Source organism: Lutra lutra, chromosome 6 (genome assembly GCF_902655055.1).
Source record: "Lutra lutra chromosome 6, mLutLut1.2, whole genome shotgun sequence".
Taxonomy (NCBI): Eukaryota; Metazoa; Chordata; class Mammalia; order Carnivora; family Mustelidae; genus Lutra; species Lutra lutra.
In genome coordinates, this window is record NC_062283.1 from 142,121,592 (window position 1) to 142,146,837 (window position 25,246).

At 37.4% G+C, this 25,246-nt stretch overlaps 1 protein-coding gene across 3 annotated transcripts in view; it reads right to left on the minus strand.

The window, feature by feature from the left end:
- Positions 1-23,049, minus strand: part of TFB1M (transcription factor B1, mitochondrial) — a 72,812-nt gene extending 49,763 nt beyond the window's left edge. For all 3 annotated transcript variants that reach the window (XM_047733402.1, XM_047733401.1, XM_047733400.1), the window contains exons 1-4: positions 22,844-23,049; positions 19,706-19,857; positions 3,847-3,955; positions 2,407-2,558 (exon numbers count right to left, since the gene is read on the minus strand). In XM_047733402.1, coding sequence (XP_047589358.1) covers positions 2,407-2,558; positions 3,847-3,955; positions 19,706-19,857; positions 22,844-22,976 — 546 coding nt within the window. In that variant the 5' untranslated portion in view covers positions 22,977-23,049. The remainder of the gene's footprint in view (positions 1-2,406; positions 2,559-3,846; positions 3,956-19,705; positions 19,858-22,843) is intronic.
- Positions 23,050-25,246: the final 2,197 nt, after the last annotated feature.

Here is a 25,246-nt window from a genome sequence, read left to right on the forward strand (position 1 = left end):
AAAAAAACATAATTTGGAAAAAATGAAGCATCATTATGATACTCATTTTTTCTTCCAGGGCTCTATTTCTCTTGATTTGTCTCAAGTGGTCTTTTGAGATTCTCAGTTAAGTTTTGTGATTATTTTCATATAGGTCCCTCTTTTTTCCTTAAGTTCCCAAAATAAACAATTTTCTTCCCAATAATATTTTTACTCCTCTAATAGTGATATACTTTGCTTCAATCCCTATTGTACTTAATTTTCTGTTCATTTATCACTAATTCAATCCTACATTCTCTCCAACTTTATGTATCTATTCTCTCAGTATATGCAAACTTAAGTATTTTACTAAATTCCTGCTCTGATGTGAACTGAATGTTCTTCTTAGGATTCCCTGCTGTATCTTCTGTGCTAGGCCTTCTGTTTCCTATTTTTCACACAATCTTTCTTCTTAGTGTCTCCAGTTAGACCAGTGCTTATATAGGCTTTATCATTATATCAAAGGTGTTGACAGAGATCAATGAAAAAGACTTTCCAATAACTAGTGCTAGATTCATAAGGACCATATATTAAAAACAGTGAAACTGGCTTCTTTTTCAACCACACACAAAAATCAATCCCAAGTCAATTATAGATGTAAATGTGAAAGGTAAAAAAAATAAAACTTCTAAAGATAACACAAATGATCATTATGATATAGGATATAAAGGGAGTTCCTCAATAAGACACAAAAAGCACTAACCATAAATTTACAATTAAAAACGTCTGCTCTTCAGGGTGCCTGGGTGGCTCAGTTGTCCTCCAGCCCAAGGGCTAAAGTCCACTTCTCCCTCTGCCCCAACCCACTGCTCTTGCTTGCACACTCTCTATCAGACAAATAAAATCTTTAAAAAGCAAACAAACAAACAAACATCTGCTCTTCAAAAGACACTGTAAAGACAATAACATGCCAAAGAGTGGAAGAAATTTGCAATACATTTAACTAAAAAAGACGAGTATGAAAAATGTTAGAACTCCTCCAAATCATGAGAAAAAGACAAGCAATCCAACAGAAAACAGACACAAGGCAAGCAATTCATAAAAAAGAGGTTATCTAAAAGGTCAATAAACATGCAAAACAGTGCTCAATTTGATTAAAAAATCAGCAAACAACAAAAATAAAACCACAATGATACAACACTCAGCTCTGGTGAACCAAAACACACAAGTCTGGCAACTGCAAGTACTGGCAAGGATGTGGAGCAAAATGAACTTGTATTTGGTGGGAATATAAACAGGCATAATGACTTCAGAGAACAGTTTAGCATTATCTATTGAAAGTGAAGATTTGCAGAACTTAGAATCCAGCACAGCTACTCCTGGATTTATACTCTAGGCAAAGCTTGCCTGTGTGCTCCAGGTGACATAAATAATCTTCATGACCATTTTCTTTGTAATAACAAACACTGAAACTAATTTGGGGTTCCAAAACATGGCAAGGGACAGAGTGAGCTAGTCGAAGAGTGGGTAGTATCTAGCTACACAAATAAACTATAGCTATGAGCAGCACTGAGCAAATCAGGATAAAAAAAAATACATGCTGTATGAATCCATCTGTGTAAGTTCAAAAATGGAGAAAACTAAAGTATATTAATTATACAGCTAGGAATCTATGGGATAAACTAAGCAGGGAATAGTAAGTCCAGAATTCACAGTATGATTACCTCAGTGGCAGGTGGAGAACAGAAGATACAATCCCATCACAATGGGGATATGAGGGGGTGTCAAAGATGCCGGGAATATAACCACTGATGCCAGTCAGTGGGGACTCGGGTATTCTTCTTATTAAGCCACACAAAGATGTCAGATCCTCTTCTGTATTTGTAGGTCATAAGAAAAATTTTTTCAAAAACACTTAACAGTCTGCAGATCCCCTCATTAAACCTCTGCAGCTCACAAACTGCCCTTGCCGACCTTGTAGGATTATTTGCTAGAGTGAATATGGAACATTCCTGCCATGGGAATGCAGGCACAGAAGACACAGCTGAAGGAAGGGATTGGGCCAAACCTATGTACAGCATAAGGAGACACCAACCTCCTTCCCCCTCTCCAAACTGATTACCATATTCTTTAACTATCATCGTATTCCTGTCTCACCACCAGTATCGGTTTTATCGGTTTCTAATTGTTCTATGGCCCTACTGAGTCCCTGCATGGACTACGTTGTCTTTTTGGCGGGCGGCATAGCTTTCATGTTCTCCGTGGAGAGCTCAGAGCACTTATGCCTGTCATCATCATTAGAGGCTCAACTTTTGGTTGAACTCTTATTGGTTTGTGTGTGTAATGGCAGTACTAACTTAGAAAACATAGTCTATGAAAAAAATGCAGTATTATTTCATTTTAGAATTTGATCATGTGATAAAGTAGCCAAAAAAAGTTAAAACTCACCTCTGCCACTTCCTTTTGAAAAGTCAACATCATCTGGGTTCTGCCATAAATGAAAGGTCCATCTCTACAAGAAACATTTTCAAGCCACTTGATAATCAGCGGAGTTGATACATTAAAAGGCAGATTTCCAATAATGTGTACATTTGGAGGATCTGGTTAGTAGGAGAAAAAACAACTTGTAAAGATTTTATTAATGGATTCTGAATATAATTTTAGTTAAGTTAAATCAAATTGGATACTAATAGTAATAAACAAAAATATATGAAAAGATCTGCTAAGTATTTTTCATTCTATTTTTCAAAGGCAATGTTTTCTCATAATTAGCTTTGAATTGTTAAGAAAAAAAATTCTACCTTAATTAGTGCTCAGAGTCCTCAGGTTTTTGAGCTTAGGAAAAATATGAAAAAGACTTAGTTTGCGGGAAAGGACAATTTGATCTGGACATGATGTGGTCGAAGTGCCTACACCAGATGTAGCTGACAAGAGGGTCAGATGTCCAGGAAGGGCATACAGGCTGCGCACCAAATGGAAGTGTCTGCGATACACGCATGGTCAATGAGACCACAGGAGCAGAGTCCTTCAGGCCAATCTGCAGCACAAGAGAAGATGCTCCAAAAATAAAAACCTCAGAAATAACATCTAAGAGGTGGGGGGAAAAATAACCACCAGCAAAGAATAGCTAGAGAAAGCTCACACCATGTAAAAGGAAGAACAGGAGAACCTGGTATCATTGAAGATAGGAGCATAGAGGGCTTCTGGAAGAGAGCAGGTAACAGTCACATAAATGCCTGAGAGCTCAGTCAGATAAGGTTTCAAAGAGGAAATTAGAGCATGGCTGGGGCAAGGCTAGAAACCTGGAGCAGCGCGCTTAGAAGAGAATGGTGTGTTGGAAGGCGGAGACAGGAGGCAGTTAGATGGAGGCCGGCCAGCAGCGCCCCCGTTTGCTCTGAAGGGTTTCACAGGGCAAGTAATAGAGCCCGCCTCTCAGTGCATCCCCAAGAGCTGGCACACAGCAGGTACCCAATCAACAGCCTGCAGAGGAGCAGTGCCTTGGCGGGTCACTGAAGGTGAGACAGTGGAAATAAGGTGGGGCATGGTTTACTAAAACATTTCTTTTTTCACCATTTGGAAGAAGTTAACACTTCATAGTTTATCCTATCCTATCATATGGTATCACAAAAATAGCATGTTTATTTGAAGAAAATTCTAAACATTTGAAAAACATGACAAGTAAATTAGAATTAAGAAAAAGGAATTAGATTTATTATTCTGGAAAAAAGTAGAAAAGCAGAAAAATTTACAATGCATACCACCTACTTAATTCTGTTCTGATAATATTTAATATAAATATATAATCATGTTTGTAATATATAACGACATAAATATTTATAATATAAATAATTCTAAAAGAAAATAAGAAAAAAATCCAAAATCACTTACCATCCTCCCACTTTCTTTTAAGACTTTCTGGAAAAGCCCTTTCAATCTTAAATGTCAACACATCTCCGTGGACAATTCTCAGTTTTCCGGGCGCTGCATCAGAAAGCATCTAATTTACAAAAAGGTCAATAAAATGAGCTCATACTTCAGAGAACAGTGAAACACACATAGTCTTTTTCTCTTTCTCCCTATATATTTTATTTCAGATCATTAAATTAATCTGAAAAGCCAGACTAAGAGTGGTCACTAAATGAACTAAGAGTACACCATGCCTACTGCAATAGGTAATTAGAGAGTTTTATTTCTAATACATATGAATGACCAGTGATGGTAACAGATTATAGTAGAGCAATAGCTTGTAATTTCACAAATAATACGTTAACATAATTCTGACCCCCAGAATGACTTGCATTTCTGTATAGATTTAGCAAAAACTCAACTTTTATCTGCATTTTTTTTTTTTTAAAAGATCTTTATTTATTTGAGAGAGAGAAATGACTCCCTGCTAAGCAGGGAGCCCAATGCAGAGCTTGAACCCAGGATCTGGAGATTATGACCTGAGCCGAAGGCAGATGCTTAACTGACTGAGCCACCGAGGCATCCCCTCCATCTCCAAGTTTTTAAATTAAAGACTAAGGACATTATAATATTTAGGAATAAATCTATTTATTTAGGAACTATTTAGGAATAAATCATAAAGATGAACTGAATTCAATAAATCTTTATAACCTATATACAAAGAATTTTACATATTACCAAGAGCTAAAACCTAATCTATCGGTAGATTTAAACCAAGTAGAAAGTCATGTGTCATTGCCAACCTACATGTGGCACTCTGAGATATTCCCCTTATATTCCTAATCTTCTTGATTCAGGCACTTGAAACCCAATGAATTAATTATCCTTCCTGTTTTACCCATAGCTACCTCCCAGCCTATTTCTACTTTCCAACCATTTGCATTCCCTCCTTTTCCTTTAGTCTAAATATAAAAAGAAAAAAAGGGGGGAGTACCCTTTTCGTTCTCATTTTTCATCATTTCATCCACTTTAGGACCATACCTTGAGATAGCTCTCACGGTACTGAAGTGTTCGCACCCAGCTGAAAAGAGCCTTGAAGCTAAGCCATCTACACATTTGAATTGCATTAAGGACCCTTGTACCCAACACAAAACTGGATTCTTGAAGTCCTCGGTTTAAAAACAACAACAAAAAACCCAACCCCAATGCAGTTCCCAATGCTTACAAAGTTTAAAATGCAAAAGTGAACGCATCAATGAGAACAAAACATCCTTGCTCAAGTAGGTAACAAGGAAGAGGAAACCCTCTTTAGACATCAAGTCTCACCTTAAGGAGCTCAGTCACCCTTGGCTCCAAATGAGGGAACTTTGGCCCTGAGCACCCCTTGGTCCTGCTTCTCTAGCTCAGTTAAAGCTGATTTTCTCCCCGAACCCTTTTCTTGCCCAATTCTGGCAACTGACAGGAAGGATGAAAGAAACATCACAGAAGCTAGAGGAGAACCTGGACCAAGGCACCCAGTTTGTAGATTACTCCTGCCTTTGGGTTAATGCTATGCCTCATACATACTTCTTTATAGCATTTTATAACATACTACACTTGTGTAGTATTGTGTACTGTGCCATTGTGTATACTTCTTTCCTACGTAGTAACACATGCTCCTTAAGGGTAGTACCTGTTTCTCATCCACTTTAATGTCCCTTGCGGCTACAACAGCACACAGTAGGTGCTTCACATTTTTTGATAAGCGAATGACCAACTGTAAAACTGGAAACTTCCCCTCCCAGACTGAGATTTGAGGTTTCCAAAATCTGTAAGATCAAGAAACTTGCAAAGATTAATTTCACTGATAAATCAGGTAAAATTATACAAGTACTATTTCAGAAATACAGAGCTGAAAACGCTTATACTGGTAAGAAGCTAAACATTTTCAATTTGGGAATCACCTAGTTTGTTATGTTTTGTCATGGCAGTTTAGTAAATATAACTGCACAGGGGTGCCTGGGTGGCTCAGTGGGTTAAAGCCTCTGCCTTCGACTCAGGTCATGATCCCAGGGTCCTGGGATCGAGCCCCACATCGGGCTCTCTGCTCTGTGGAGAGCCTGCTTTCTCCTCTCTCTCTGCCTGCCTCTCTGCCTACTTGTGATCTCGGTCTATCAAATAAATAAATAAAATCTTAAAAAAAAAAACAAATCTGCACATCTCTGATATTAATGTACTTACGGATTATTTTAAATTACCAAGATTTGCTAAGACTTAATCTGATGAGTTCTAGAAAATAATCAAAAACATAAACTTCAATACACTATGAATAAAAAAGCAGTTAGCTCTCTGTGGGACAGGCTCTTACTAAATAAAAATTGTGTATTTAATGATAGCATTTACTATCAATGAAGAATTTTAGTTTTTTTCTATAATTATGCGTCACATAATTAAAACAAATTAACATAACAAAAACAGAGGGAGAAGAACTAAAAGCTTATGCTTCAGGATACCAACATATAGAAAGTAATAAAGTAATTACTAATTAAGACTACAACAAAACAATGTAAACTTGGCTCTTTGGCATTAATATACATGCTTTGATAACCATGTTTGAAATGTTCATTTTTTTCCACAATGACACACACAGCAGCATACCAGAAAACTGATATTAATACACATTAACCTTCCTTTCCTAGGTTTAAAGTTGCATTTCTATCTCATTTCTTTTGGATTCCCCTTCAGACTTAAGTCTCAGCCAATGAGAAAGCAAACACTCCCATTTTTTAAAAGGTGTACCTCTTCTAAGATCACTTTGTAGCTTGATCTTCCCCTTTCAGACACGCCACTGTAGAAGGAATGAATACTGGTGACCACAGCTTTAAATGAAGACCTTGAAGCAATTATGGGGGGGAAACACTATACAAACTGAAATCATAGTATGACTACAGACAATAGCTATTTAAATACCTAATGATTTTCAGCAATGACACACACTTTCTAACCAACCACTAATAGACAAAGATGTTTTTATTATCATGACAATATTTGGGGGATGGTACAGAGGTGGGAAAGATCACTTTTATAGCTCTTCAAGAAGAATACTGCTAACATCACACTTTAAAATCCTGATGGTGTTAGCTCATAATGTGCTCAAAGGCACAGCCTACTATGAATGTAACCACTTGATTACAGTCAAATGAGTATTTTTACAGATACTTTTAAATTGTTCTATCATTTTCATTTTAGTTTCCAATCTTATATCCTTCCAAAACGAGATTTAATTCAGCTTAGAGTAAAAGGCATTCATTAGATAAGGCTGTAAAAGAAGAACAGAAAGCCAAACCATGAAAAGGAGAGGCATGTACGTAAATCCTCCCACAATATATGTACTGAATTATAGAATTCTTAGTCTCTACTGGAAATAATTATACTAAATCCCCTAGAGAGAAAATTGTTTTTTTTCTAGTATTAAGTTTTATCAGGGATCTAGGGAACAAAATAATGGAGAATGCCTTTAATAAAAATGAAGAAACCAATTCAGGAGAATTCTTTATTTGGTGCCTTAAAAAAATCTCTCTTCTAAGTCTAGATCTTAGAATTTTTCTACAGGAGGCGAGTAACTATGGTCCACCTAGGTAATTTGTTGGTGGTCTAATTTGATGAGGAATAATTTATGCAACTCTTGGAACTAGACACAACCAGAAATTCCTTCAGAACAAAGAACTATATTGACTGGTCATTTTGTATGTTTTATTCCACCTTCTCATCATGAAGGGCTCATGGCAACCAGCACTGTACAATGAGCTAAAGCATTAATTACACAGTCGAGTGATATTACCTTCTTCCTGACTTGCTACATAGCAGGAACCCAAACATTGTTGAAGTGCTGGGCAAAAATGTTAGGTAAACTATATGAGAATGATCTATAATATAGAATATGATAGGTGATAAACAACAGGTGAAAAACTTCTATAAAACACATAAAAAAGACTAATGGTATTATTCAAAAGGAATTTAAGATAGTGTTAATATAGACTTTTCTTAAGGGTGAAGATTATGGCATAATTTCAAGAAGTCAAATTGTTTTGTTTTTTAAATAGGACCCAAACATGTATAACAGAAATTCATTTACCCAGTCTCATCATGGATTTAGAGATTTGATTTAGTAAACTTTCAGTTTAACCAGTGGTTAACATTTCTTAGATAGAAACATACATAGTATCATGTCTTATCTTTTTCTTGTCCAGTAGCTGTGGCTAGGACTTCCAGTACTATGTTGAATAAAAATGGGGAAAGTGGACATCCTTGTCTTCTTCCTGATCTTATAGAAAAAGCTCTCAGTTTTCCACTATTGAGTATGACATTAGCTGTGGGTTTTTTTTTTTTCATAGTATTATGTCAAGGTAGGTTCTCTCTAAACCTATTTTATTGAGTTTTTATCATGAATGGATGTTGTACTTTGTCAAATGCTTTTTCTTTATCTATTGAGATGATCATATAGTTTTTATTCTTTCTCATATTAATGTGATATATCACATTAATTGTGGTTCATTAGCAAATACTGAACCACCCCTGCATTCCTGGAATAAATTCCACTCGATTATGGTGAATGTTTTTTTTAATGAATAACAATGAAGTAGCAGAAAGAAAAATTAAGGAAATAATCCCATTTATAATTACACCCAAAATAACAAAATACCTAGGAATAAACTTAACCAAGGAGGTAAAGGACCCATACTCTGAAAACTATGAAACATTTATGAAAAAAATTTAAAATGACACAAGTGGAAAGATATTCCATATTCATGGACCAGAAGAGCCAACACTGCTAAAATGTCCATACTACCCAAAGCAATCTATAGGTTTAATGGAATCCCTATCAAAATACCAACAGTTTTCACAAAACTAGTATAAATTACCCTAAAATTTATATGGAACCATAAAAGACCCCAAATAGCCAACGTAAACTTGAAAAAGAACAAAAGCTGGAGGTATCATAACCCCAGATTTCCCAGATATACTGCAAAGTTATAGAAATCAAAATAGTATGGTACCAGCAAAAAAACAGGCACATAGATCAGTGGAGCAGCATAGAGAGCCCAGAAATAAAACCACATTTCTTTGGTCAATTAACCTTTAATAAAGGAGGCAAGAACATATAATGGAGAAAAAGATGGTCTCTTCAACAAATGGTGTTGGGAAAACTGGACAGCTACATGCAAAAGGATGAAACTCTACCACTTTCTTATATCGTACATTAAAACAACAGCAACAACAACAAACTTAAAATGCATGAAAGATCTAAATGTGAGAACTAAAACCACAAAATTCTGAGGAGAAAACACAGGCAGTAATTCCTTTGACACTGGGCATAAAAATTTTTTTTTCTAGATATGTCTCCTCAGGCAAGGGAAACAAAGGCAATATTAAACTACTGGGACTAACCGAAATAAAAAGCTTCTGCAGAGTGAAAGAAAACATCAACCAAACATAGTATCCAAAATATATAAAGAATTTATATAACTCAGCACCAAAAAACCCCAAATAATTCTATTAAAAAACAGGCAGAGGACCTGAGTAAACATATTCTAAATAAGACATACAGATGGTCAACAGACATGAAACGATGCTCAACATCACTAATCAGAGAAATGCACATCAAAACCATGGTGAGATATCACTTTATGCCCATCAGAATGGATAAAATAAAAAACACAGGAAATAACAAGTGTTGGTGAGGATATAGAGAAAAAGGAATCTTTGTGTACTATTGGTGGGAATGAAAATTGGTATAGCTACTGTGAAAAACAGTATGGAGGTTTCTCAAATATTAAAAATACAATTACCATAAAATTCAGTAATTCCACTACTGGGTATTTACCTCTAAAAAACTAAACCACTAAACCATTTGAAAAGATACATGAGCCCCCTTGTTTACTACAGCATTGTTTACGACAGCCAAGGTATGAGAGCAGCCCATGTGTCCATGGATAGGTGAATGGATACAGAAGATGTGGTGTGTGTGTGTGTGTGTGTGTGTGTGTGTGTGTATATATATATATATATATATATATATATATATATAATGAAATATTACTCAGACATAAAAAAGAATGAAATCTTCACATTTGCAGCAACACAGATGGACCTAGGGGATACAATGCTAAGTAAAGTCAGTCAGTCAGAGCAAGACAAGTACCATATGATTTCACTTATATGTGGAATTTGAAGAACAGAACAAACAGAAAAGAGACAAATAGAAAAACAGAATCTTAAATACAGAGAACTAAGTAGTCATTGCAGAGGGGAGCTGGGTGGAATAAGAGGTGAAAGAGATAAAGAGAATTAAAGGTACATTTATCTTGAGGAGCTCTGGGAAATGTACAGGAGTGTTGATCATTATATTGTACACCTGAAACTAATACAACACAGAATGTTAATTATGATTCAATTAAAAAACTTGTGAAAGTAAAAAAAGAATGAAAAACTTACATACAGAAATCCTTCCATACAGTATCACACAATTCTTTTCCTTAAGCTGAGAACAATACACCCTATTTCACCCTTTTCTTGATGGCTAGGGTCACTGTTGCCTGTAGAGTAATGGCTTCAATGGTTATGATCCTTATTACTGAGCTGCCTTTTTTTTTTAGTTTTTATGTTTGCTTGTTATACCTTTTCTGCCACAGTAATATCTGTTACTTCTTGCTGTTGTCAGTGGGTCTGCTTCTAGCACTGATCTCTGTACTTCTAATCTGCAGTAGACTAGGAAATCACTTTGGCTGTAGACTACCTTCTAGTTATTTGTCCAGTTTTGATTAACTGTAGCTGTATCAAGTGAGTTACATGTGTGACGTATTTAGATACGTCATGTCACAACACAAAGTCGGGTCATCTTTTCTTCTGTAAAATGTGGTAGAGATGAAAGAATTTCAAAGTTTTATTGTCTCTGTTGAAAAACAGTTCCTTTTGCCAGGATGACTAAATTATATACCCCTTATAAGATGACAGGGAAGGAGCATCATTATAATAGCAACCGTTTATTGGCTACTGGCAGTATGCCAGGCTCTTTAGACGCCAATCTCTTCACATAAATTTCCATCTTTCCTCCAAGGATCACAAATAATAGCGATTAGTCCCATGCTGCAGATGAGAAAGCTGAAGCTAAAACTGCTTCAACAGCAAGCTCAAGATCACAAAGCTAGTATGTGCTGAGATCTGACACCAGCCAGATCTGAGATCTGACACCAGCCTATTTGATCTCAATCCTGTGAGCTTTCCATCCTGCCTGTTAAGTAGAAATAATCAGTGTTTACCTCTTACAAACGCCAGAGGTGATACTAACAATAATCATGACTTACTGTCTCCAAAATTCCATGAAAGAAGCACATAATAATTAAGAAGAATCCTAGAGCTTCTTACTCTGGCTAAGATGGAGTATAAAAGACCACGTAGTCTCTTCTGGCTTAAACAGATAAAAAAATGAACAACGTAGATGAAACAACAGTTTTCAGATGCTGGACAGCAGGAGATACAGGGAGACCTGCAGATCCAGAAAGCTCCAGGTGCCCCACACAAGAGGAACATGAAGAAAAGGACACGAAGGTGCACCATGATGAAACTGCTCAAAAACAGGGATAGAGAGCAAATCTTAAGTCAGAGAAAAAAGTCAGAGGGGCAAAGACAAGAATGAAAACAGATTTCCTGTGAGAAACAATGCAAATGAGAAGATGGCTGAGCAACATTTTTTGACTACTAAAAAAAAACAAAGCAAACAAACAAACAAACAAAAAAACGCTTAGTATGTTTTTCAAAAACAAAGGCGAAATAAAACACTTTTTTAGACATACAAACACTGGAAGTTCTGTCACCAACAGATACACAGTTACAAAAAAGTGCTAAAGAAAATCTTTCAGGTAGAAAGAAAAAAATACTAAATGTAAATATGGATGAGGAGCACTCAAAATAGTAACCATATGGGGGCACCAGGGTGGCTCACTTGGTGGAGCGTCCAGCTCTTGATCTCAGGGTCCTGAGTTCAAGCCCTGTGCTGGGCTCCATGCTGCACATGGAATCTACATAATACCAAAAAAAAAAAAAAAAAAAAAAAGTAACCAAATGTATAAATATGTAACAGTGTTTCTTATTATAGTTGACCCTTTAACAACAGAGTTTGAATAGCACTGGTTGGTCCACTTACATGAAGATTTCTTACAGCACTGTAAATATATTCTCTCTTCCTTTTTTTTTTTTTTTTAAAGATTTTGAGAGATAGAGAGTGTGTGCACACACAGGGGAAGGATCAGAAGGAGAGCGACAAGCAAACTCCATGCTGAGTGTGGAGCCTGATGTGGGGCTTGATCTCAGGACCCTGAGATCAGTACCTGAGCTGAAACCAAGATTAAGATGCCTAACTGAGTGAGCCCCCAGATGCCTTTCCTTATGATTTTCTAAGTAACGTTTTCCTTTCTCTAGCTTACTTTATTATAAGAATACAGCACATAACACATGTAACATACAAAGTATGCATTAATTGATTGGCTATTGGTAAGGCTTCCAGTTAACAGCAGACTTTACTAGTTAAGTTCCTGGGGAGTCCAAAGTTATATGTGGATTTTCATCTATGTGCGAGTCAGCACCACTAACCCCCACATTGTTCAAAAGTCAACTGTATTGAAATCTCTTTTAATATAGAATTGACTTTAAAGCAAAAATAACATTGTACTGTGAACTTTACAACATATGGAGAAGTAAAATATATGACAATAGTACAAAGGCCTACAAGGAGAAACACAAACACACTACCTTAACATTTGTATGCTATACATAAAGTGGTATTTTATTACCTGAAGATAAGCTGGGATATGTTACAGATGTATAACCATACACCATCAATAAATTACTATAGTAAAACAGAGTTACAGATAAAAATTGAGGCAGGCTGACTACTGGCCCCAAAAGATGTCTTAATCCCTGTGACTATGTTACCTTACATGTAAAAAGGACTTTGCAGATGTGATTAAATTAAAGATCCCAATATGGGGAGATTATCCTAGATTATCTGGGTAGACCCAACATAATCAATCACAAGGGCCTTAGTAAGAGTGAAGCGGAAGGATTAAAGTCAATAGTAGATATAGAAGCTTCTATATCTGAGGTTCTTCCTCAGGCTAATAAATGCAGGTGGTCTCCAAAAGGTGAAAAACGAAAGGACCCAACAAGTCAAATAAGAAATTGAAAGGGAAATTAGAGCTGAAGGTTTATATAGGAATTCTAACGTCTTTCAGAAGTCTTTCTTTAGGTCTAATATTGCAAAAAAAATTTTTAAGTAAATTGGTAAATTTCATTCATTATGAGTGAAAATGAAAACACAACCTACCAAAATCTCACGTTTTACTGAGAGGATATTTATGGCACTAAACACCTATAAGAAAATAAAGGCCTCAAAGAAACCACTTCAGCTTCCACCTTAAAAAACTATAGAAGGAACAAAGTAAATTTCAAGGAAGCAGCATAACATGAGGATTTCAGGGCAGAAATCAAATAGAAAACAGAACCCAAAATTGATCAATGAAATCAAGAGCTTTTTTGTTGTTCTTTTTTGAGATCAATAAAGTTCACCAATATACTGTAAGACTGAAAAGAAAAAAAGAGAAATACACAAATTACCAATATTGAATGAGAGAGAAAAGAGATCACTGAAGATTCTACAGATGGTTGGTTTACCATTAGGGAAAAAAACCCCCCAAAACAATAAAATTCATTATTTTAACTAAAAAAAAAAAAAAAAAGCCACATTATTATCTCATTAAACACAGGAAAAGTATTTCTGCAAACTCAACACCCATTATTTAAAACAAAAACAAAAACCAAACAAAGCACCATGATCTCTCAGCAAACCAGGAACAGAGGGACCTTCCTCAGTCTGAAAAAGGAGATCCAGGAAGAACCTACAGCTAACATCATATTCAAGGGTGAAAGTCTGAATGCCTTCCATGAGGTCAGGGACAGGCAAGGATGTGTACTCCTAGTTCCATTCACACTGTACTGGAGATTCTAGCCAAGACAAGAAGAAATAGAGGCAAAGATACTGAAATGGAGAAGGTAAAACAGTCTTTACTGCAGATGAAATGATAACACATGCAGAAAATCCTAAGAAATCTACAAAATAGCCACAAAGAAGTGAGCACAAGAAGGCTGCAGGACACAAAGTCCACGTCAAAAGAGATGGTATTTCCACACAGTAGCAACAAACGAATGGAAATTAAAAACCAATACCAAATACAATGGCATCAAAAAGAAGGACATAGGGGTAAATTTGACAAAAGATATGCAAGACTTGTATACTTAGAACTACAAAACACTGTTGAGAGAAACTGAAGGAAACCTACAGGGAGACATACCATGTTTACAGATCAGAAGCTTAATGCCATTAAGATGCTAATTTTCCTCACAGTGAACTACAGTTTTAATCCAAACCCAATCAAAGTCCCATCAGGCTTTTAAAAAAAAGGAAATTGATGATCTCATTTTAAAACTATATGGAAATGGCTCTTCTATAGAAGAGCCAAAACAATTTTGGAAAAGAAAGGTAAGGTTGGAAGACTTATATTACCTGCTCTCAAGTCTTACTATAAAGCTATGGGAATCAATACAGGTTAGTCACAGTGAAGAAAACAGACCTACATATCAACAATAAAGAACTGGAAGTACAGAAACAGACCACCATATATAAGACCAGTTGATTTTTGACAATAGGATCAAGGCAATTCAATGAAGAAAAGATAAAATTTTCAACAATGGTGAAAAATAATGAACCTCTACTCCTACACCTCACACTACACACAAAAGGCAACTCAAAAATATATCATAAACCTACATGAAAAACTTAATAAAGCTATAAAACATCTAGAAGAAAACATGGAAATTCTTAGTTCTTGTTTTGACAATTATTTTTTAATATAAGATGCAAAAAGCATCAAATTCAAAAAGAAAAATTTGATAAACTGTACTTCATTAAAACTAAGTTTTACTCTCTGAAAGACACCATTAAATGTCAAAAATGGAAAGGTAAGTCCCATCTGAGTAGAAAGCACTACAAAACGTGTATCTGACAAAATACCTGTATCTAATCTACATAAAGATTTCTTATAATACAATAATATGAAGACAAAACAAGAAATGCTCAAAATATTTGCATAATTCTCCAGAGAAGATATATAAGTGGCAAATAAACACATGAAAACATGTCCAGGGGCACCTGGGCAGCTCAGTCGGTTAAGCAGCTAACTCTTACTTTCGATCTCGGGGTCCTGGGTTCAAGCCCCACATTGGGCTCTGCACTCAGGGAGGAGTATGCTTGAGGATTTTCTCTTTTCCTCTCCCTCTGCCCCCCAACCCACACTCTCCTTATAAACATAATTAAATCTTAAGAAAATATGTCCAATATTGCTGATTAGGAAAATCATATTAAGATACCACTATATGCTCGTTTGGATGGTTACAATTAAAAAAGATTAATCAGGGACGCCTGGGTGGCTCATTTGGTTAAGCAGCTGCCTTCGGCTCAGGTCATGATCCCAGCGTCCTGGGATCGAGTTCCACATTGGGCTCCTTGCTCGTCAGGGAGCCTGCTTCTCCCTCTGCCTCTGCCTGCCATTCTGTCTGCCTGTGCTCGCTCTCTCTCCCTCTCTCTCTGACAGATAAATAAATAAAATCTTAAAAAAAAAAAAAAAAGGCTATTGCCATTAAAAAAAAAAAAAAAAGATTAATCATACCAAATGTGAGAACATGTGACATAAAGGTAACTCTCATGCGCGGCTGGGGAGAATGTTAAAATGGTATAGCTACTTTGTAAAACGTTTTGGTAGTTTCACAAAAAGTTTAATATACACCTACCATAAGACTCAGACACTCTGCATCTAATCTTTCCCAAGAGAAATAAAAGTATATATTCACACAAAGACTTGCATGTGAGTGTTAATGACAGCTCTTTACATAATTGCCAAAAAATGAAAACAACCCAAAGTCCATCAACTAGTGAATGGATTTATAAATGTGGCATATCCAAGGAATGGAATACTGGTCAGCGATAAATAAATCGAACTATTGATAAACACCCCAACATGGATGAATCTCAAAATACTTATGTTCAGTAAAAGACAGAAGACAAAAAAGAGCTTACATTGTACAATTCCATTCATATGAAATTCTAAAAAATGGAAAATATCCTATAGTAACAGAACCATGGCTGTCTGACGACAGGGAGGGGGAGGAAGGAGGGATGGATCATAAAGGAAAATGAGGAATCCTGAAGGTGACGGATGTTCATTATCTTGACTGTGGTGATGGTTTCAGGACACTACATTTGTCAAAATTTGGTAATCTGTACACTTTAAACACGTGCAGTTTACTGCACATCAATAATACTCGGTAAAGCTGTGAAACAAAGTACTTAGTGCAGTAAGCCCTCCATAAATATGATTGTTTTAAAGATTTTACATATTTATAAGACAGGAAAAAAAATGAAGAACCCAGATTGCTTACTTCAAGGAGAGCGGATTACTTGTGTTGTTCTCTCCAGTGCAGAAATGGGGGAAGAACCTAATGAAACCTCAAGTCTCTGGGGTACCAAAAAAATCTCACTGCCCTCCCAAGCAGAGAATCCACCCAGCCACAAAAATGTAACAACAATGAGCAACTAAAAAATAATTAACAACAAGAAAAAACCCCAAAATGCACAATCACAAGAGAATGCTCCAACATTAAGAGAAAGAAACCCTAGATGTCTAATGGTAACTTGAAGAGTTGGGAGAAAGCTCCAGTCTTTCCACAGCACTGGGGATTTATACTCTATAGTGTTCCAAAGGAATAACTTTACTGTTCTCCCATACCTCTTTCCAGATAAGCAGTCTCCTGATCAATCCTTAATGAACAGATCTCCAAGGCAGAGAACAATAATTTATTTATATTGAAAATTATATTGAGTGCTTAACTAAGTAAGTATGAGGCATTCATTTAATCCTCACTACAATCCTAGGAGCAAACTGAGACACAGAGGACATAGTTACCTGCCCGAAGACATATAACCAGTAAATGATAGAGCCCGAAGTCAAAGTCAGGCAATCTGACGCTGAAGTCAGTGTTCTTTACCACAAAACTATCCTACAATATGTTCACATATTAGAAGAGACATGTTTTTTTACTTTACAACATGCTGATGGTGAAACTCTTATGTTACCACTATGTTCTTTGCCCTAAGACCCTAAGATGCCTCATGACGATATCTTGAGAATTGGATTAAAATACAAATGATATATTTTCAGCTAGAAGACATTTTATAAATTATTACAGTTTCTTTAAAACGTAGTTCTATTAGCTTAGAAACCACTAAAATGGAATCCTTAAAATAGATCACTCCTTCTGCCTTTATTCAGTTTTATGATTAATTTAGTCCCTCTAAATGAAAGTGGTTTTACATATTGAAACATTCTTTATAGGAAAAAGAGATCTATTTGATATTTTAGTACCCAACATTTCTTTTTAAGGCAAATTCCTTTCCTGCAATGTAAGATACTAAGAATTAATTTTGCTTCTTCTACAGAAACAGATAAGACAAATACACATTTTTTCCAGAGCAATTTACCTTGAAATAAATTTATATTTAAAAAAAGAGCACAAAACTTTTTAATAATCAATGCTGCACAATTATTTATTTTCACTATTAAATGACACATTTAGTTGGTTGATTAGATATATTATGCACATAGTCAACCTTTTATTTTCCCATATAAGACATTACCCAACACCTGCTATCTGCCAGCCATGGTTATATGTGGTAGAGCACGAAACAAAACACACAAAAATCTCCATGCTCTTGGTACTGACATTCCAGAGGAGTAAGGTAGATAACAAATAAAAAAATATAGTGTATCAGATGGTCAATTTAATAAGACAAAACAAGACGGGTTAAGAGTGCAGGGTCTTGGTGGGGCAGCTGAAAAGAGACGCGTGTAGTTGCCTTTTAAATAGTTTGTCTTCAAAGATCTTTAGTTGAGATCAGGAAAGGAGAATATGTAAATTAAGGTGGGGATGAACAGAAATTTGATTCACCTCCTTGCCTCATGAGAAAGAACCACGTATAACATGTTGATGGTAAGATTGAGGGTTAGGAAGTCTCTTCAAGTGCCTAAAAGTCAGATGAGTATTCCCAATGTCCAAAAAGGGCTAGATGAAAAAACCTGAACGGAATCACAGTGTTAATCAGCTTCTTTCCACTACCTCAGGATCTCACCAAAAATAAGATATTCACACTTTCACCTCTAACTGAGTTACAGTTCTTCAAAGAAGAAGGTGGTTCAAAGCAAAAATCGCTATTAACATTCTGCATCAAGGAATATGTACCATATGAGAATTGCAAAATAAAGTTATAAATCTGAAACTAACTCTGTCAATTCTGTCAATAGTAAAGTTAGATAAAACTAAATATATTTTTAAAGCATAAAACAAAATGTAGCCCAATAATAAGAAATCACTAAGTTTCTAAACAAAAAAATCAGTTGCGTGCACACAAAGTCCCTAGATTTTTCAAACAAATTTCCTCAAACTGTTCCGGTAGAAATGAAACATTTTTCAATTATTGCACATACAAGCATTAGACTGTACCAATTTTAAGCCAATTTGTCTCTTGTGTGAAAGTAATAATGCTGATAACTTCATTATTGTGTTGGAGTCACTTAACAAATTGCTACTCATCTAAGCCAAAGGCTAAGGGCTCTTCTAAAGTTTTAGAATTACAGAGGAATCAAACAAAGGCCCTTCAGCCATTAAGTGCCCCGCTAGGAAGAATTCCCTTTACAAAATCCCTGATAAAATGGGTTTCACTATTTGCCACCATTTAAAAAATATAAGTCCCTCCTTATTTTAAATCCACACCTGCCTCCCTCGATTCCCACCTATTTGTACTATTTGTACTAGTCTTTTTTTAGAAATCAAAATAAGCACCCAAGGCTCCTCTTCTCCAAATGAAACATGCCCAGTTCCCTCAAATATTTCTCATATAACAATGGCACCTACTGTTTTAAAGATGCATGTAACACTTTATTCAAACTTCATCTTAAATCTCTGTGTACAGTGGTATTTCATTTCTTCACTTAGTTCTTACCAAATGCTTAAACTTAACAATTAATCTCTTTAAAAAGCATATGTTTTCGCCATCTTTTGCTTGTAGAGTGATTTTCTCGATCTAAATGAAGTTCTCATAAATCATGCCAATAACTCAGTCATTACTGGCATTATTTACTTATTTTTGAAGGAGTGGGCCAGAACTTGCACCGCTAGTAGATTTAAAAAAAAAAGATCACACAAAGCAAGTAGTTTGTCTAGCACTGATGCATTAACACAGGTTTATTCAAGAAGTGGTCTATTAACCAACACGCTGGGATACTTGTTAGAAATGCAATTCCTAGACCTCTTGAGACTATGGAATCAAAATCTCTGGAATGGGGCCTGGAGATCTGCAGTTTGAAGAGCCACCAAGGAGATCCCTGGATATCCTGAGGTTTAAGAATCATAGCCTGGGGGCGCCTGGGTGGCTCAGTGGGTTAAAGCCTCTGCCTTCCGCCCGGGTCATGATCCCAGAATCCTGGGATCCAGGCCTGCATCAGGCTCTCGGCTCCGCCGAGGGCCAGCTTCCTCCTCTCTCTCTGCCTGTCTCCCTGCCTACTTGTGATCTCTCTCTCTGTCAAATGAATAAATAAAATATTAAAAAAGAAAAAATCATAGCCTGAAGATTGAAGTCGGTTTTTTTTTTTTTTTTTTTTTTTTTGGCTTCCTAAAAAAGATATTTTAAGTATCTTACCTGTAATCCAGGAATAAATCGACTATCCTTTTCAACCACCAAAAGTTCAGCAACATTGGCATTAAGAATGGATCTTGTGATTCCCCCTGGCCCAGGGCCCACTTCATACACGTAAGCATCTGTCAGATTCCCAGCTTTCCTTACAATTTTATCTAGGAAAAAAGAAAACGTTTTAATGATTTTGATAAATTTCAGTGTGCAAAATGTAATAATCTCTATAGATTCTCATCAACAGTTATTCAAGGAATCCTCTATACCATATTTGTCTGATTATTTAACTCAACCTAAACCAACATATAGTGGCCATTCACTATATGATCACAACACAGTTGAATTGTATTATCAGTCCCTTAACAAAAATAGGATTATCATGACAAACATCCTAAATTAAATATAGTTAATACTGTATTTTCCTCCACCAAACCAATCAATCAGTTCCTAAGAACCGACCAGGTAAGCACTCACCATCTCTCTACAGGTGCCAAATACTGAATATTTGAATAAGTAAGACTACTTTTACATTCAGAATTTCCAATGCTGCTAGTTTGAAATCCCAAAGCAAAAAGTGCTGGCAGTCTCACTTTTACCTGTAGACATCTAGCTGGTCCAAATGGCCACAGCAACAAGTCCCTAGAACATAGGACTAGCAGAAATATAGATTCTTGGTCATTTTTAGGAAAAAGTTAAACTTAAGTGGAGTTGTTGTAAGCTTTGCAAATATGCAAATTAATAAGGAAAAGTTAATGTCTTAAATTAACCTCTTTAACTTAGCTGACCTTAAGAAATAATGAAAAAGGGGACATCTGGGTGGCTCAGAGCGTTAAAGCCTCTGCCTTCAGCTCAGGTCATGATCTCAAAGTCCTGGAATCAAGCCCCTCATTGGCTCTCTGCTCAGCGGGGAGCCTGCTTCCTCCTCTCTCTGCCTGCCTCTCTGCCTACTTGTGATCTCTGTCAAATAAATAGAATCTATTAAAAACAACAAAAAAAAGAAAGAATGAAAAAGATTACAGAGGATTCACTGCAACCAACTATCACTTCTGAAAAAACATATGATGGGCTGGTCTTATTGACTGAGATACTAAAATCCAAGTAACTGGGCCTCCTGGGATAGTGGAAATTTAGCCACTGAAAACATACCAGCACTTCCTTGCAGTGTTCACGGAGACTGTATAGTACCATTTTTGTAGGCTTAAAACCCCAAATAGAAAGCAAAAATGGTTTTGTCTTTTTTTTTTTTTTAAGATTTATTTTATTTAGAGAAAGAGTGAGGAGGAGGGGGAGAGGGAGAGAGTCTCAAGCAGACTCACCACCTCAAAATCATGACCTGAGTGGAAATCAAGAGAGGAACACTAAACTGACTGAGCCACCCAGGCACCCGAAAATAGTTTTGTCTTTTAACTGGTGCTCAGAGGGAATTAGCATATGCTCACCAACCATTTCTTTTAGGTGCTTTACATGCTTTCTCACTTGCATCTCACAATCCTTCCAACACATTAAGAACTACTATCCCAATTTAACTTCTTTAAACTTTTCTATTTCCTCCTTATTGTTTCATTGTGCAAGGTCATCTAGAAAGCAAATGGAAGAGAGCTGAATTCAGCTCAGATGTAAATTCTAAAGCAATCCTTCCTCTACTACAGACCAATGCCTTTAAGAAGGAACACAACTGATACATTAATCACAGACATTATGCATTTAATATTCTCATTCTCTTAAACGGAGAGCTAGTATAGTTGAGAGGTTAGGGGCTCTGTCCTCAAACTTTTCAGGCACAAATACAAATGAATATCAAAGTGGCACTGTCAATTCAGGAAGCATCTGTTCCCACCTGAGCTTCTCACCTCAAACCAAGTACTTTAATCTCCCTTCACTTTGGTTCCCAGAGAAAAGGGAATAGTACCCAGATTCCAGAATCTGTAAACAAAGGACTTTTTTTCTACATAAAAATATAAAGACCTATATTTTCCGTCTTAAGAATGGTATTTTATACCTACAGAATGTGACTAATGACTGGCAGACAAAGCTGGTTCTAGTTACTACTAGAACTAAAGAATTTTAGCGGTGGGTAACCCTTTAAAGATCTTGTAATGGGGGGGGGGGTCTTCCTCCAACTAACAGATGAGAAGTTGAAGCTTAGTTAAGCTATTTTACCCAATGTTGTATTTCTACTAGCAGAATAAAGGCTCCACATCCAAGAAATAAGACATCTTATTGATGGCTTGTGGACTATACTTAACTGAAAATGAACTATTTGTGTATGATCTCTCCTATCTTTCAGCTTCTCGAGAGGCACCAAAATGGAACTAAATATCAAAACCTCAAATACGGTAAATATTCCAACAGTGAACTAGTGGACATATTTGTAATACATATTATTTATTCTTGCAACCTCACTTTTCAGAAGAAAGTATCACCAAGCTATGGGGTGGCGGTTAAATGGGGTATACGTCTGTCACAACTCATCAAACCCTACACTTCCAACTGGTTAATTTTATTGCATGTAAATCTTACCTTACAGAAAGTGACTTAAAATAGGGGTGGGAATATAAACTCGCTAAAAATGTAAGCTCCCTGAGGACAGACTTTTGGCTGGTTCACTCCCAAATTGCATCTCCATCACTAGCACACAGTAGCTTCTCTGACATGTATTTACTGAATATTGCGCCCTCGAGGGTTTTGGATTCAACAAGTAAACATTTAAATAACGTAATCCCAGGAGTGATACTTTTTCAATGTTACTTAAAAATTCTTCGCACTAATTTAAATTGGTAACTTTACATTGCATGAGAAGCCAAACTAGCCACACACGCAGTACCCTTTCATTAGTGTTAACACACCGAGATTCGAATTTCCACAACCGCCTTTCACGCTACGCGACCCCTGCCTCCCCTAGTGTCTGCTCGGCGTCTGCACAACTTGCCTTCCCCAGCCCACGGCGAACGCCCGCGAGCACGCCATTATGTCGGCGAACAAGACATTCCACGCGTCTCCTGCGCTCCTTTCAGCACAAAGCGGTAGAAGGACCTGACCTAAGGCCCCCTGCACACTGCCTGACCCCAGACACGCGCCCGCAGGGTCCGCGCGAAACGCCCTGCCCACGTCCCCGGGGATGCGGAGGAGCACTGAGAAGACAGCCACCTGTCAGCCTCAAGTCCAGGAGAAAATTCTGGGATAGCTGCTTCGCTGCTTGCAGCCTGAATAACTTAATGATTTCTCGAATCGTGGGCAACGGCGGGAGACGGAAAGCGCTCAGCGTCCCAGAACCAGCCATGCAGCCCCGCGCAACAGTCCCAGTCCTACCACGGACTTTTCGCGCTGCTCTTAAATCATCCGCGGAAAAGGAAGTGGGGGGGCGGGAGCGGGGAGCATTAAGGCCCGCCTCCGAGCCCACCTTATTGGTCGGATGTACCTCGCCGGAAGCGCTGAGGACAGAAAGGAAATCTGGGCGTACACAAAGCGCATGCGTCGAGTCTCGCTAAGCGCGGTGCAGGCTGGGTGTGAGCGCTTTTCGCCCTTGATGGTGTGAAGGCCGGGGAGGGGGGTGGGGGCGGGGTCTCTCCTGGGTGGGCGGTGGCCAGAGCGGCCGGGGGGGGCGGGGGGGGCGGGAACGAGGCGGGGCCTGGACCAGAAAGCAGAGGGGCGAGTCAGAGGATCTTGGAGCACGGAAGCGCTCCGAGGTGAAATCTCGCAGTTAGCCATGCTTAATTCCTCTCTGTGGATAATTGCGGGAAAGCCAATGATTAGAGGCAAAACTATTGGTTGCTAACGATTTTCTCATGATAGATGTTTTTATTTTTTTATTTTTATTTTTTTAAAAGATTTTTTTATTTATTCATTTGACAGATAGAGATCACAAGTAGGTAGAGAGACAGGCAGAGAGAGGAGCTCGGAAGCAGGCTCCCCGCTGAGCAGAGAGCCCGATGCGGGGCTCGATCCGAGGACCCTGGGATCATGACCTGAGCCAAAGGCAGAGGCTTTAACCCTCTGAGCCACCCAGGCGCCCCTCATGATAGATGTTTTTAGAATGTTAGCATTGTAGGTGCCGGATGGCAGGTTTCTAAATTCTTTCAACCTTAGTTTTTCATCTGTTAAATGGAGATATTTTTTGCAGGAACGTAAAATTGCAGGAACTAAATGATAAAAGTCGCCTGGTGTGCAGACTCAGAACACAGTGCAATGCACGGCATGCATTAGGCCCGTAATCAATGGTGGCCGTTACTACCCTAATGATCTAGCGGATGAACGGGCCAGAGAGGTAAAAGGATAGGCGCACAGTTTGCAGTGAGGAGGCCAGAGCAAATCCAATTCTTCTGCCCCCCTCTACACGGATCCAGTCAATGAGAAAAACCGCCTTGTTTAGAGTTCGGGAAGTGTTTTCGCGTATAGCGAATATTTGTTTTTGAGCCTTTCACTAACAGTTTTACCATATAAATATTACTAGTCTCAGAGCGGAGAAAACAAAAACTTAGGTGATATAAATTAATTGATATTCACAAAGCTAGAAAATTGTGGAACCCAGATCCAATCTAAGTTTCTGGACATGTATGGTAGCTGCTCTTCCTGGTCCCCTGCCCTGGAAGTGTTAGTTGCCACTTCTTGTTCGCTTTCCCATAGTTTTCTTACTGCCTCTTCATGCTCCAGTTATTGTAGCCTCTTCTTGCAGTACCTGGAAAGGTAAGGATGAAAAGGAAGGGAAATAAACATGATAATAATAAGAATAGCTAACATTCATTGAGCTTTTCCCAAAGTACCAGGCTTCACAGTTGAGTGCTTTACAGCTATTGTCTCATTAATTGTTACAAAGATAAAGGCTCAGAGAGGGTCAGCAATTTATCCAAGGCTGCATAGCTATAAAGTAGTGGAATTAGGATTTCAATCCACAAGCCTACGTCCAGAGCCTGCTTTTTAAGAACAGTCCATGTTGAGAGATCATTTGACTTGCCTAGGGTGGTTTCATCTAAGTACAAAGACTCAAGTATGAATTCTATTAAAACAGAGGAAACAACAAAACAAAACAAAGAAGGATTGAAATTATTCTGCTGTATAGGAGAATTTAGCTTTTCTGACTCTACTCTTTTTTCAAATTGTTGCCTTGATCACAAGCGAATCATAACATTTTTTTATTTCTCAGAATAGTAAGTTTAAAATAAAGCTAACAGAGGGGTGCCTGGGTGGCTCAGTGGGTTAAGCCTCTGCCTTCGGCCCAGGTCATGATCTCAGGGTGCTGGGATCAAGTCCCACATCGGGCTCTCTGCTCAGCAGGGAGCCTGCTTCCTCCTCTCTCTCTCTCTCTGCCTGCCTCTCTGCCTACTTGTGATCTCTGTCAAATAAATAAATAAAATCTTTAAAAATAAAATAAAGCTAACAGAAAACCAAGTAACTGCAGATATGATATGAGTGAAATCGGTGAATGAATTTTTCATAGAAATCTCAATGGAAAACCCAACCACCTTCTCTTAGAACTATGTTAAAAAGAACTGTGAGATAATCTGACATAGCTCCTAGCTTTAGAAAATTGGAAAGTGACTCCCAAAGAGGTAA